This window comes from Monodelphis domestica, chromosome 5, assembly GCF_027887165.1.
Source record: "Monodelphis domestica isolate mMonDom1 chromosome 5, mMonDom1.pri, whole genome shotgun sequence".
Taxonomy (NCBI): domain Eukaryota; kingdom Metazoa; phylum Chordata; class Mammalia; order Didelphimorphia; family Didelphidae; genus Monodelphis; species Monodelphis domestica.
The window spans coordinates 133041989-133058426 of NC_077231.1; the positions used below are offsets into that span (position 1 = coordinate 133041989).

The 16438-nt window shown below is 35.6% G+C and overlaps 1 protein-coding gene across 1 annotated transcript in view; it reads right to left on the reverse strand.

The window, feature by feature from the left end:
• The window catches only part of ST8SIA1 (ST8 alpha-N-acetyl-neuraminide alpha-2,8-sialyltransferase 1), a 131757-nt gene that overhangs the window by 96138 nt on the left and 19181 nt on the right, over positions 1-16438 (reverse strand). Inside the window, exon 2 of the mRNA XM_016425868.2 lies at positions 12131-12275. Coding sequence (XP_016281354.2) covers positions 12131-12275 — 145 coding nt within the window. The remainder of the gene's footprint in view (positions 1-12130; positions 12276-16438) is intronic.

Here is a 16438-nt window from a genome sequence, read left to right on the forward strand (position 1 = left end):
ATGACAGTCCTTGAAATAATTGACAAAAGCTATAATTTCCCTTTTAATTCCTAGTTCATGCAATCAAACTTGAAATGAGATGAATTCCTGACTTCTCACTATACTAGTCGTCCTTGTCTAAATGTTCTATACATTATTATGTATCTTTTATAATGTGTAGCCAAAAATTGGACACAATAGTTTATATGTAATCTAGACCTCCCTCAAAAGGATGAGAAAGCTACTTAAAGAGAGATTAAAAATAAGTTAGAGTTCTTAAAGAGAGATTTGAATGAAAAATAAGAGAACTAGTCATTTAAAATGGAAGTGAAAAATCTCAAAAAAGCAGTGAATATTTAAAGTTAAAAATGGTGCAATCAACACAAAAAACTAGGAGAAAGGAAAAGCATGTCAGAGAAAAATGAAATAAAAATAAATATTATACAAACATTTGAAGTATCTCCAAATAAAAGCAATTAGCCTGAAGGAGAAAGCTCACTCTTACACTCTGAGAGTCATGAGCTTATCCAAATCACATGATGAAACAATAAGCATGTAAAACACATTTCAGGAGATAAAAACAAGAAAATGTACTTCAGTTTTTAAAATAAAAAAGAACCTATCAATATAACCTTTGGGACAATATCAAAGAGGAACCAAACATTTAACTCACCTAGTAATATATTAAATAAGTTCTATAGTTATGAGATAAAAGGAGTCTTGTAAGCAGTCAAGAAAAAATAATTCACCTATCATTGATTGCCAATTTAAATTGCATAGGATTACTCTTCAATGATGAGAAATATTAAAAATTAAAATATGGCATTACAAAAACAAAGGAAATTACTTGTAACATAGTAGCAAAGCTGAAAGACACCCTAAATTCCAGACAAATTGATCTATTTGTTTGTTATTCCTAGTGCATGACATTTCATCTCTTGACTTGTTATTTTAGAATCTCTCCTATTCTTAGAACATTCTCACTCCCCATTTTGAACCTTTTTGAACCTTCAACACCCCCCTTTTCAAGAATATTTTCTTGATTTTGCCTGTTGTTAGTGTTCTACCCTGAGAAAATCAAATTGACTCTGATTCCATTATGTTATTGATTCTATTCTGTATTACCACCATGTTGTAAAATTGCCTGTCACGCTTTTTATCTTTGAGTTAAGTTCAGAAATTCACTTTCCCTCTCTGGATTAAGTTTAAATTTTAGATCTCCTTAATTCATCTAAATTCTCACTATCCATCCTACTGTCCATATAAATTAAGGGAGGTTTACTATGTCACTAACAAGCCTTGCAAGATGTGGATAGGTGCAAGGAAGTCTGTTATCCCTACAGCACTGGCTTTCTTTTTTCAAGAAAGTTTCATTTGTTATTGCTATGAAAATAATTAGAAGTAGATACCACCAATTAGCTTTCCATTCCAACAAGATGTCAGGAAAGGGTTTTTCCTTGCCCTGCATTACAAATTCCCAACCAACCTTATTTTCCATCATTTCAGACCTTTGTAACTAATTATATTGATTCCCATCTTTGGTCTGTGCTTCCCAGAAAAAAAAAACTATAAAAAAGCTAACTCACCTCACCTCACCTCATGGTCTTTTTGGCTAACTGAGGAGCTATAAGAGTTTATTTACTGGTTATTGCTAGCTGTACCCATATGTTGATTGAAATTTGTGCCTCAATCTGTCTTATTTTCATTTGTGAAAATCCCATCAGTTTTTAAAAATTTATTTGGTACATTTCAATATTTGCTTATTTATGAACATGTTATATCCTATCGATAGAAAGTAAGCTCCTTGGGGTCAAGGACTGCTTTCTTTCCATCTTTGTATTTCTTCAGTGCCTAGTAGTGCCTGGCACATGATTAAAATCTGTGACTTTACTGGTACAGGAAATTTCTTGTAAGAATGGAGTTTATTATCTTCATAAGTCTGTTTAACTGAGAAAGTTAAAGTTGGGACCAGAATTCAGGTCTCCTTAACACTAAATCTGGCCCTTTATTACTCCTTGACTCCAAAGTCATTTAGTAAATCCTTGTTGACTAATTCATTAATAACATCTTTTTCTAATTTGCAGATATCAGAACACTAGAATCTAGTTCTTTTCCCAATTTTCTTCAGTCTTTCTTAATTATTTTTTTAATTGTGTATTGAGTTTTTCCAAAACCTGTGCCCAATTTGCTGGAGTTCCTGAGTTTTTGCTTCAAGTTCCTTGATCCTGTATGGGTAAAAATTATTCCATTTGTTCTTTGTTCATTACCTGAATAGAAGCTGTTGATTGTAATTTCTTTTTTTGTTGTTTACTCATATTTTTTCCCTCTTTCCCCCTCCTTATTGGCTACATTCTTGCTCCTCTGTTTATTTGCTGGATCTGTGAGTTTGGGCTTTTCTGCAGTGAAGGAGCTTCTTATCTGCTTTGCTGATTATCTGGATTAGGCTGAAGGAATTGACCTGTTATATTAATGTGTCCTGAGGCCAGATCTTCCCCAGCTGAAAGCAAAAACTGAAGGTGAAAGTGATGGTGTAGAGGATGAAGGTAGTTAGCCTCATCCTCCTCTCCTCCTTTCTGCCAGCTGCCTAGTCAGAGCCCTGAACTTCCCACAGTGATACCAAGATACTCTTTGTGGTTACAGCCTTCTCCCTGGGATCTCAGTCTGCCAGATTCTTACCTTGGGTCTCAGCACAGTAGGTGAGGGAGGGGTGTTGGAGATTGAGCTTTTCTACCCTCTGGAGGCTTATTATCTGCACTATTGATAGACTAGATTAAGCCAATTAAGCTGATCTGCAGAGCTGGATATACCCTGAGCCCAAAACTTCCAGAGGCAGAGGCCCAAGATGGAGGAGTGATGGTGAAAACTGCAACCAGGCTGCCCTCCTTTCTGCCCCTCTCCTCCAGCTGCCACTCTGCTAGTTTTGTGGTCAGAGCCCTGAACCTGAAGAAGCTGTGGTAGCAAGGTATTCCTTTCTGGCTGAAGCCCTCTCCTGAGATCCCACCAACCCCTGAGTCTCAGCACAGTAGGTCGTGGAGGGGTCCTGGGACTTTCCTTCTTTTTTTTCCTTAAACCCAAGAATTCAACCTTCTCTGCTTACCTTTTAAGTTGAATCAAGAAGGAGGGACCCCTGGCTCTGTCCTATTGTTGGATTTGGTTTTGTATCCCCCCCTTGAAGCTCTTTGTTTTTGAATGGTGTGGAAGGGTTTTCAAAGAGAAATTGACTTTTGCTGCTTCTAAGCCACCATCTTGACCATGTGGTGTATTTCTTTTATTGCATGCAGTTCCACACTGGACTATATATTTCATTTGTTGGTTCATCTTCTCTATTGTGTCCAACTCTTTGTGATCCTTATCTGAAGTTTTCTTTGCAAAGATTCTGGAGTAATTTGCTATTTCCTTCTCCAGCTCATTTTACAAATGAGAAAACTGAAGCAAATAGGTTTAACTGACTTGCCCAGGGCCACACAGCTAATATGTGTCTATGGCTGGATTTGAATATAAACACGAGTCTTCCTGATCCCAAACATACTTCTCTATCCACTGTGCTATTCAGCTGAATCTTACCTAGACAAGATAAGTAAAAGCTATAAAAGTAGAGGTTGTCTTTAACATAACTCCATCACCCAGTGCCTCACACGTAATAGAAACTTAATCAACATTTGTTGAATGAAATTATATTGAAATGGTAGTCCTGATAAATATTAGATTCTGTTTATCCCAAATACATCAATATCCTTATTTCCCACAAAACTTCAACTATGCTATAGCAGAAAGAACTTTAAATTTGGAGTTAAATGTTCTGGATCTGAATCCCAAGATCTATTATTACTTTGTATTTAAAGGATCTTGAACAGATCACTTAACCTGTCTGAGCCATACTTTTATGTATGAAGGGGTTGGACTATATGACATATTAATATAATCTTATTATGTAACCAAACTAATCAAATAGTCAAATAGTGAGCCATCCAGTCAGTATTTGATGTAGACGCCCAGGTCTAGATCCATCACAGCATGTTGTAATACTTGGGTGAAGGATAGGTTGAATAGTACCAGAGCGAGGGCAAAGCCTTATTTCATGCCATTGGAGATGTTGAAGCGGCCGGAAGTCTCTCCAACAGATAGGACTTCCCCTGTCATGTCGGCATGAAAGAGCTGGATCAGTTTGATGAATTTTGCTGGGCAACCGAGCTTGCTGAGGATCACCCACAATGCGTCCCTGTTCATTGTGTCGAACACCTTCATCAGGTCTATGAAGACAATGTGGAGACTCAGGTTCTGCTCAAGGCATTTTTCCTGCATTTGCTTCACTGTGAAGACCATGATGATGGTGCTGCAATCTGGTCGGAAGCCACATTGTGATTCAGGCAGTTTCTGCTCTGAAATAGATGACAGGAGTCTGTTGAGTATAACACAGGTGAGGATCTTTCCAGCAGTGGAGAGTAGTGAGATGCCTCTGTAGTTGTCACAGGCTGCTCGTGCACCTTTGTTCTTGTACAGGGCTACAATGGAGGCATCTCTCAGTTCTAAGGGCATGTCTTCCTCTTCCCATATGCAGGTCAGCACTATGTGGAATGTCTGAAGCACCTTTCCATTTAAGGCCTTGTACACCTCAGTTGGGATCCCGTCTTTACCGGGTGCCTTGCCTGCACTCATTTGTTTAATGGCTTTTTGGACTTCTTCTATTGAAGGAGGGATGTCAAGTTGTTCAATGGTGTGGTTTTGGGGGGGTCTGGTCAAGGGCCCTTTGGTCGACTGAAGAAGGTCGGTTGAGAAGCTGACTGAAGTGTTCTTTCCACCTGTTGCTGATGCCTTTTTTATCTTTTATGAGAGTGTCACTGTCAGAGGATAGCAAGGGAGTGGTGGTGGGTTTTAATGGCCCATTGACAGTCTTGAGGGCACTGAAAAATTGTTTATAGTTTTTTGTATCAGCAAAGTGCTGGATTTCTTCTGCCTTTTTTTCCCACCATTGGTCTTGCATTTTCCTGATCTCACACTGCACTGTGGCTTGGAGAGACTTGAATCTTTTCTTTTTAGGAGCAGAGTTTGGGCTATTTTGCCATTCCATAAAGGCTTTGTTCTTTTTGCTCAATAGGTCTTCAATAGCAGTGTTGTTCTCGTCAAACTAGTCCTGGTGGTTGCGTTGTTTGGGGCCTAGGACTGCCTTTGATGGTTCCTTCACTGCATCTCTGAACTGTTTCCATTTCTCGGTTGGGCTTCCAGTGAGTGGTCCCTTGGCAGACAGCTTGTCGTCCAGGCAGGACTGGAATGTTTGCAAATAAGATGGATCTCTAAGACGACTCACGTTGTAAAATGCACAACTGGGCACGTTTTGGATGGCGAGGCACAATGCACATTTGAAGAGTCGCTCTAACCAATCGGTGGTCTGTCCAGCATTCAGCTCCTCTCATGGCTCTGGTGATCTTTACATCCTGGATGTCTCGCCGGCGTACAATGATGTAGTCAATGAGATGCCACTGCTTTGATTGTGGGTGCATCCATGTTGTTTTATATTTGTTCGCCATTCTGAACACAGTGTTTGTGATGGTGAGTTCGAACTCTGAGCATTTGCTGAGTAGCAGTAGGCCGTTGTTGTTCATTTTGCCCACGCTGTGTTTGCCGAGCACTCCTTTCCATCTTTCATGGTCCTGGCCAACGCGGGCGTTAAAGTCTCACTAATGGTTAAAGAGACTGTAGCGTTCTCTATCCCTTCATTTTTCCCAAATCTCAGGTCCAAAAAGTTTATTTACTATTACAAGAAGCTGATTATTGTTTTTTTCTGACATAAGCTCTCATTTCATTTCTTATAGAAATCCTGTGCTTTTAATCCATAAGAGCACATAGAGACCAAGCTAAAGAAAGACCTCAATAGTATGCTGAATTCTAACCTAGACCTTCTATGTCTGGATTAAATGGTATTGTCCTGTGAGAATTCCCTGGATTGTAATGGTAAAAAAAAAAGACAAATGTTGCAATAAGGAAGTGTAAGAACAAATGCAACACTAGAAAATATAGACAGCTAGATTAAAAATATGGGGATTGTTAGAATTACTTATACAGGCATTGTCTTCATCAAATAAACAGATTAGTTAGCAGAATTTCAAATCATTCTCTTTGTGGTACATATTTTAGAAAATCTGAAGATTTTGATAAATTTTTAATTGTTGGTTCTTAAAAGACAAGGAAGATTTTCTGTGTTCCTTCATGTCCACTCCTGTGGGTTATGAAATAAGCAAGAAACTCTATGGCAGGGTAAAATAGCTAAAAATGATTGTCTACATTGGGGGATTATGTGAAATGTATAGAAGCAAATAATGTTTTGTTATTTTCCATTCATGTGGTCCCTGTGAGTTTTTATACTGAAAAGAAATAACTAGATTCACCTTTGAAATGGAATCCAATGCATATTTATTCAGCAGGGATTAGTTCAGGAGGCTGATGATGAATTGTCCATGTTTTGATTAAACCAAAAAGAAAATATTTTTAAGATTCCATCAACACAGCTGCAGTCCATAACATTCCTACTACACCCTCTGCTCATTTCCAAGTGATTTCATTCTCTGGAAATCTCCCTTTCTTGATATATATTCTCTCGCCTAATAGCTTTTATCAAATAATACAAGCATGCAAAGTCAGTTAAATGCCTGCCCAAAATTTGGGCTGTCTGGTGATAGCCAAGAAAAATGATACAGCCCTGGGCAAAACAGTGGGAATTTTATTCCTACACAGCCCTGCCATGGCTCCCATCTCAAATTGGAACCCCTTCCCCTCCTCTCCTCCATTAAAATAACAACCTATTCACAAGGCTAAAGTTAATCTGCCCCATTCTAAGCCAGAAAACTAAAGATGAGAGCCCAGCAAAGAGTCCAGAATCTGAAAGCAAGTAGTAATTTCTGCTATCCACATTGAATTCCAGAATATTTCTAATTGATGAGAGATAGGGAGATTAAGGTTCAGAAGAAGAAGAAATGGAGAGGAACTCTATTTGCAAGTTAAGGGATCATAATTTTGGCAGAATATCTAATGATAACTTTGTTTTTCACTGTCAGCGAGGCTAGAATGCCCTGCATAGAAATATAAATCTGAAAAGGTTCTGGAAGATCTTTTGCTTCAGCAGTCTAACAGGCAGCTCCCCCACAAAGGCAAGGGAGCAGAGCATTGTACTCCCTAGCACTCCCAGATTCACAATCTCTTAGCTCATTTTTATACCCACTCACTGTCCATTTTCTCCTAGAGCCATAACATTCTTTGCAATCACTTCAACATGTTAGGGAAATAATACTCTAATGGTTTAATTACATAGAGGATATACAATGGCAGCGAACAATATCAATAGGTGTAAGCCAAGAGAGTAAGCTACCTCACTTCTCCCAGGTCTGAGACCAGAGGCTAAGGTCTATCAGTCCCAGTCCCAGCCCACCCTTGCCCATGAGGTGAATCTAAAGCTCACACTTTATATAATTGCATCCTGTGGATCCAACTAGTTATTAAATTCTGCCAGTTCAATCTCAGCAAAGTTTCTTATATCAGTTCTCTTTTTGTTTTCCCCAGAGCCACCCCAAGGGGACAGATTCTCTTTACTATACTCCATGAACTATTGCAATAGCCTTCTATTAAAGTCTCCTCCCATTCTCTCCTATCCATCCTTCAAATTGCTATCAGATTGATAATCTTTAAACAAAAATCTGATTGTCATTCCATTGCTTAAAGCCTTTCAATGGTTATTTTTTTTTCAAATTAAGATTAAATTCTTGTCCTCTTCTCACATCTAACTCAAAGTATTTTCTCCTTTCTCAAATAATCTAGAATAGCATTTTTCCCTTTTCCCCTAGGTATTTACTTAGAAAAACATATACACAAAGTGCCTGATAATACTGATGGCAGTTAATGATAGTGACTTGCCTTTTTTCGGTTTTATTTTTTGTATATTAGCTGCATATAACTATTATTTTATTTGTTATTGTCATATAGATTGTAGGCTTAAGGAAGTATTAGCAAATTTCTATATATAAATTTATTTTCACTATTTCAAAGAGGATAATAACATATTTAACAATTATTCTGGGGTTTTTTAAAATAGAATGTCATAAAATTCTCCTAAGTTTAGACATAGAGTAAGAGAGAAGAAATAAGGGCATTTAAGGATATTTTAAAAGAAAGATAAAAGAATTGGGAAATTGATGGGTAATTCATAGTGAGGTGATGGTTTTCAGAGTCCACCCAGTTAGTGTTATATGAATCATCTGATCTATTAAATGTCTTACAAAAAAAAAAGTAACACTTGGAAACTAATTTATATACTTTCTTAGCAGAAGGAGGAGGAGGAGCTGATATGGAAAATAAAGGTTGTTTGAGAAAAGGGATATGATAATAAAGGGATTGAAGGGAACTCTGAAGTTAAATTGTAGACATTTCTAAACCTAGTTTACACTGCATGAGATGGTATAACTCCACCTGAGAGTAAGAGAAGTTGCTGCAGTGACAATGAAGAGTCCTGAGAACTGACAAAAATGTTTTATTTCTGAAGGTGAAAAGTCAAAAGATCCTGATTCAAAAGCACCACCAACACAGTGCACATGAAGTAAAAGTCTCTTTTATTACATCTGTGACCTGGATGGCCATATGAACAATGAAGGTTCATTTCTGTACAAGATGGATCCCAAAGAATCAGCTTGAAGAAAAAAAAAAGATGGGCAAAGGGATAGAGATCATCCCAAACCCCAAACAACAGTAAATATTTCCTTAGCAATTATAACACAAATCTTAGACACACACCCTACCCCAATAAGGAATATAATAAAAAAATGGGAGCTGAGTCAAGATGACTAAGGCAAGACAGCAACTCAATGGAACTCAACCAACATTATCCTCCAAACTACTTTTAAATAACACTTCAGATAAAATTTTGGAGCAGCAGAGCTAACAAAAGGTCGAGAGAGATTTTTTCCTGCTTGGGACAACTTGAATGATAAGCAGAAAATATCTGTAATACTGGGGAGGGGGCAGGCACTAGGCACATGCAAAAGAAATTACAAAAAAAAAATCTGCCCCATATCTTAGATACAAAGAGTAAAATAAAAATGTAAAGAATCTCCCAATTACCAGTGAGACAAATCCCAAAATGAAAACTCCCAGGAATATTATAACAAAATTCCAGAGCTCTCAGATCAAGAAGAAAATATTGCAAGCAACTTGAAAGAAAAAGTTCAAATAATGTAGAGCCATATTAAGGATCACTGAAGATTTAGCAGCTTCCACATTAAAGTAGTATAATATGATATTCTGGAGGGCAGAAGGCCTAGGATTGCAATCAAGAATAACTTACCTAGCAAAACTGAGTATACTCCTTCATGGGAAAAATGGATATTTAATTAAATAAAATACTTTGGACCATTCCTGATGAAAATACCAGAGGTATATATAAAATTTGGCATTCAAATAAAAGACTAAAGCATTAAAAGGTTAACATGAAAGAGAACTCACAAGGGACTTAATAAAATTAATTGTTTACCTTCCTGTATGTGAAAATGATTCATGTAATTCAGGCAGTTTGAGTCTAAATGGACAGAAAGCATGGACGTGAGCTGATTATATTGGGATGATATCAAAACAAATAAAGAGGTGAGAAAAAGATTAACTGGTAAAAGGGAGAAAATAAGCGGTAGAATAGTGAAAATTCCCTCACATAAAAGAGATGCACAAGGAAGAGCTTTTACAAAAGAGGAGAAAATGGAAGAGGTATAGACAATGCTTGAACCTCACACATGAAAATTGATTCAAAGAAGGAAGAATATATGTACACACTCAGATATAGAAATTTTCTTATCCAAGAAATACAAGGGTAAAAGAATAAGAAAAATGGGTGGTGGAAAAGATTAAAAGCTGGACACATTAAGGGAAGCACCAATCCGAAGCAAAATAGATTTTTGAGGTGGGACAAGGTAAAAAAAAAAGGCAGAAAAGGATAAATCAAAGAAATGGCTACAGGGAAACACACAATAATCAAAATATGAATGTGAAGGGGATGAGCTCACCCATAAAACTGAATGGATTACAAACTGAAGTCAAACAACATGTTTATGAGACATAATTGAAACAGAAAGACACACACGAAGTTAAACTAAGGGGCTAGAGCAGAATCTATTAAGCTTCAACTTAAGTAAAAAAGAATAGGAGTAGCAATCATGATCTCAGACAAAGAAAAAAGCAGAAATAGACCTAAGTAAAAGAAATCAGAAAAATTACATCTATAGAGACTATATAGAAACCCTAAAGCTTTGCCTGGAATGAGGAGCAGCTGAATGCGAACAAGGAGAGAGAAGAGAGAAGAGAGAAGAGGCAATAACTTTCTAGTCTAGAACCTTAGTTCCACCATCTCCTAGATTAAACAAAAAACTTGAGCTTGAAAAATATTAGTACAGAATCTATAACACTGACTTAGTTGTATATGTAGAAAGTTCAGTAAACCACAATTGAATTATTAACACTCAAACTATAAATAGATTAAATTGGAAAGCAATTTGGAACTATTCCCCAAAGGTCATTAAACTGTATATATCCTTGGTGATACCGCTAATATGCATCTTCTCAAAAGGGAACAAAGAAAGAGAGAAAGACATATACTCTTAATGAGATCAAAGAAAGAGGAAAAAGACCCATATATACAAAAATAATTATAACATCTGTTTTTTTAGAAGTAAAACTCCGGAAGCTAAAGGTATGTCTCACCAAATAGGAAATTGTTAAACAAATTGAGAAATGTGTCTCTAATAGAATATTGCTGTAACATAGAGATGGTGGAATGGACAGTTTCAGAAAAAAAAATAGGCCAACTTGTATAGATGGTTTCAGAGTGAAATAAGCACAACCAGGAAAAAAAATTCAAATAATGCATTATAAAGAAAAGCACACTACTCACTTTCTGACAGAGAGGCAATGAACTCAAAATGAAAAATAAGAAATACTTTCAGGACATGATTAATGAAGGAATTTGCTTTATTTGATTATACATATTTTGACAAACATTTTAATTTTATCCTAATTGAAGCTAACTGAATAGTGAAGAAAAGTCATATGAATTTGCATGATAGTTCAAGATGACTCTGGCTGCAATTCTTCTCATGCTTTAAGTATGAATATTTGTTTGTGTCTATGTAATTGATTCTGTGATTAAGAAATAGTATGTTCAAAAACTGGGCAGCTAGGTACCACAATGAATAGAGTGCTAGGCTTGAAGTCAGGAAAACTCATCTTCCTGAGTTCAAATCTGGTATCAGACACTTATTAGTATCATGACCCTGGGCAAGTCAGTTACTCCTGTTTGCCTCAGTATCATTATCTGTAAAATGAACTGTAGAAGAAACTGGCAAACCACTCCAGTATCTTTGTCATTAAAATTCCAAATGGGGTCATGAAGCATCAGACATGACTGAAATGACTGAATAACAATAAATATCCAATAACTAATATTTATTCAACCCTAAGTCAATTGGACTTTTAGAGGAGAGAAATATATGCAACTACTAAGGAGAAAGGAAGTTCTTCCCATTAATTAAAAATAATATTTTATAAATTGAACTGAGAGCTTTGAACCTGGGTGATTAAGTAAACAATTCAAAATTTTGTTAATGATGAAATATAATCCTGATTTATCCTGGAGTTTATGATAAGATGGCTAAGAAGAAGCCCACAAGTGAAGTTTTGATAAGCCTGTGATGTGTAAAAGATTAGTACAGATATATGTATGTATATACACATATTTAGATCCTCTGATTCTAAATTCAAGATTTGTTCTAACACACCACATAGGTCCACACCCACTTCTATTCTACCCATATATAATCTAGTCAAACTGCATGTGGTCTACACTTTCTTGCCTCGGTGCCTTCATTCACATGTGGATTTACCATACTTCCTGTGAACTTGAAGAGGATAGAAACCTTAAAGTGTTTAATTTTATTTCCTCTGCCCTGCCCACAGTAGGCACATAAATATAATTAGGGTTAAAGTTGCTGCCTGAAGAGAGAATGTACACAAAAAAATTGAAAACTAAATAATTTAATGAATCCACTACCCAATCCAAATTAGTCATTATTGTCAAATCTAGAGAAATTTAAAATTATTAAAACACATCAACATGGTAGATACTAACCTGGGGGAGGAGGGAATAAGTTGAATTGTCAATGGTGAAAGAGTACAATAATTCCCCATCATATCGTATGCTCTTCCCCAAAGGAGAATTTTGTTTAGTCATAGCAAAGAGATTGGCTGGGTCACAGCAGTGTTCCATTTCTTTCCTAAAAGAAAAGACAAAGAGAAAATTAATAACATGTTAATCATGTTAGATATCAGCATTACAAATACTAAAATGCCTTACAAAACTATTAGCCTGCTGGGACTCTAGTGGCTAAGATGTCAAAAGAGGATTATCAAATCATTTCAACATTGGAATCATAATAAAAAATAAACTCCCTTGAAAGTAGAAATACTTTATTCTTCTTTTGTATTCCTAGCACTTTGCATACTATTTAATATGTAGTAGATGCTTAATTAAAAATGGTTTAACTGAGTTGAATTGAATCACAGAATCACAGCTCATAGGATTTTTAGGATTGTAATAGACAGTTATAGCATATGGAGCAAATGCTTCACTTTACAGAGGAAGAAACTAGGGCCCAGAATAGATTAAACAGTTTGAGAATGATAACGCAGCTAATTATTGATTGAGCTAGGGCTAAAACAAAGGTCTAGTGATTTCTAGTCTCGTATTCTTCGTATTATACTTCCCTTATTCTTGATTTCTTTCCTTAAAGGCTTTAGGGTCCTATGTAATATAGTTTAAAAAAAATTGTTCTAGTACCAGGATCTCAGAACTTAAGCAGAATGATATAATTGCACTGAACTTATTGGAATTGCTTTCATCTTCCTGCCACATCATTTTATTCTTTCTAATTTGCCAGTCTCCCTCATTCCTTACTGTCATTCTGGTTTCTATTATCTTCTCTGTGTTAAAAGGACTATGTAGTCAGAAGAGTGAAGTTGTAGTCTATGTTTAAATAAACTTTGATATGTACAAAAGAGGACACTGCAACAAACACGTAATAGCCAGAGTGAAATAATTTAGAAGTCTCTTAGAAAATGTAGCTTAAGGATTCATAAAATTCAAATAATTTTAAACTAATAAAGTTATGATCATTGTAATTCTGTCACAGAGAAAAATAAGTGCTAACTTCAAAAGGATATCAAACTGAAGTAGTTTGTCCTCTGTTCATTTGATCATTCACAGAACTGCAGAATTAGAAGATACTTCAGACCTTCCTGTCTTTTCTCTATCTGAAAAATAAAAGATGCTTCTCTAATTATAGCTAACAGAGTCATGCAGCCTTGCTAGAAAAATTCCAGTGAGCAAGGGGAAAAGGAAGTATACAGTTCTCTCACTAGCAGAGGGGAAACCCACTGTCATCTGATAGTTCTAATTGTTAGGAAATATTACATCAAGCCATAAATGATTTCTCTGCAATTCCCAAGCACTGTCCTTAGTTTGGCCATTTGGAGCCAAAATGAGCAAGTTTAATTCCCTGATCTTTTGATTGTTCTTCCATCCTAACACTTGGTCTCCTGTTTCTGTATCATTGTACGTATAATATGTTTCTATCTCATTTATACATTCCTTAATTAGAATGTGTTTCTTGAGGGTAGGGACTGTTTTGGTTTCATGTATTTCAGCATTTGAAATTGCATTTAATAGAGTTTTTATCTTTCCATATAGAGGGGTGTGTGTGTTTATACATGTATCATGTTAAGTTGAATCCAATAATTTATGAAGAAAAGAAATATCAGTAGAGAAGGGTGGGAATTAGGAATGACTTTCATGAAGTCATAGTGCTTGATCTGAACCTTAAAAAACTTAGTAATTCTTTGGGGGTATAAAAGAGGCAGAAACATATGCACAAAATAATACAGGAAAAAGAAGAGCAAGTGTTGGGTTGAAAGAACAGTAAAAAAGCCAACTGCATATATCATAGTGAGAATAGAAGATAGTAATGTGTATTTAAGGCTAGAAAGGTCAATTGTGGCTAGGTTTAAAGATCTTTATATGACAGAGAACATGATATTTAATCATAGAAACAAGAGAAAGTGACTGGAAATTACTGAGAAAGAGAGTAACATTCAGACTACACTTTAGGGAAATCAATTTGATAGCTGCATGAAGAAGGGTGGATTGAATAGAGATAGATAAGACAGGAAGACCAAATAGAAAGCTATTGCAGATTTCTAGATCACCTAACCAACAAGATAGATGCTTCCCTCAATCCTCACAGCTTATTCTTGATTTAAAACTATTCCATCTATCTTTGTAATACAAAGCACTAGAAACTTTAACAAGATAACAATCTGACAGAGTAACAACAGAGATGGCACATCTTTAATCCCTAGCATACTCAAAAGCCTCCCACCTACTAGCCATCATGCTCTGGGAGGATTGGTAGTATTCCATTCAGCAAAACTAGGAAATACATCAGGATACCAGTGAGTGTATGAATGAGGGAAAGAGAGTGGGGGAAAGGGAAACGAGGGAGGAGTTATCACTTCATCAGTCCTGAAGGTAAGGGGACTATTTTCGAATTGTGGTCAGTTTTCTTCGCATAGAAGTTATAGTAGAAGCTAAGACTAGGGAAATATGAATGCTTTGCAGAAAAGGAGACTAATAAAGCTTTGAGGTTCATCCTGAAGGGAAACCGCCATCAAAAGGGAAGGAGTCAGAAAGTTAGCAATAGGAGAAAACAAGGAAAAAATATGTAAATTGCCAAATATTTCTGGAAGAATAAAACTCTTTATAGACCCTGAGCACAAGTAGATAAAGCAATAGGGAAGATTTTAATAGAAGAAAGAAATATCATTTCCAAATCAGGTGAAATTTCAGACATCTATGAATAAATATTAATATTATATATAATATAATAAAGAAAGCATAAAAATAAGACAAAGGAAAATAAGTCAACAACTGATAAGGCAGGGAACACTGGATTACCAATAGAGCATGGAAAAAGGCCACTAAGTGGCACAGAGAATAAAGCACCAGGCCTGGATTTGAGAGGACCTGGGTTCAAATCTAGTTCAGACATTTCTTAACTCTATGCCTCTGGACAAGTCACTTAACCCCAATTGCCTACCCCTTTCCATTTTTCTGCCTTAGAATTGATATTTGTAGATTCTAAGAAAAAAGGTAAGGGATTAAAAGAGAGAAAAACAGCACCAAATGATAGGATAATCCTAGATGGTTTAAGAGAGAAATAAGAATTGGGAAAGCAGAATGTATGGTTTGCATTGAAAAAAAATAATTAGCAGAATAGAAAAACTTGAATCCACAATGGGAAACCTCAATAAAGAAATATAAAAGAGAATGATTCATTAGGAATACAAATACATAGAGGGGAATCTGGAAATAATCTGGAAGAACCAAAGCAAAAAGCAATAACATTAAAATGAAATATAATTTCAATACAAGCAAAGTATGTGATGAAATGCTATTGTGTAGAACTCTTATAATGACTTAACATGATTCCACAGAACTAAGGATTAAACATATTACTCAATTCCTGAGAGAGAAGTGAAGGTCTTGGAATGCTGAATGAGAAGAATATTTCTGGATGCAGTCAATTTAGAAATCTCCTTTGATTGACTCAATATATCTTTAATGGATTTTGTTTTCCTTGTATTCTCAGTTGGAGTAAGGGAGTTGGGGTAGATATGTGAGAATGTGGTTATGAGCTAATTAAACCAAATAAAAAATCTTTTGAATCTTTATCTTTCTTGTTAAAGAAATCACTCTACCAAAAACCTTTTATGATACAAATATAATCCTAATAGCTAAACCAGAGAAAGATAAAAGCACAGAAGAACTATAGACCAATGTTATTAATGAATATCATTTTAAAAATTCAAACAACAGACCTTTTGAACAGACTATATTGATTCTTCCAAGAAATAATTCATTGCCAACAAGTTGGATTTATGTCAGTGTTAGAAATAAGGTACAACATTAATTTATCACATTAAAAACAAAAACATCCAAAACCACATAATTATCATACAGGGACCTTTTTAATAGCCTACAAAGAATTTATCTAAAACTAAAATTAAGGATTATATACAGTGAAGATACACTTGAACATTTTTATGTACAGGATTAAAGAAATGGATACCCACTCCCTCTACTATTATTTGAAAAAGAATTGGAATACTACAAGTAATGATGAGAAAAGGGAAATAAAGGCATAAAAGTAGGCAAAGAGGAAATGAAACTATCCCATTTAGTTATGACATGATTTACTTATAAATACTTGGAAATAAGAAAAGATACTCAATCAATAGTTTCATCAAATCTACTAGGTACAAAAAGAAAACAACTAACCTTCCCTCGAAATCAACAGCATTTCTATACAATTATAAAATCCAA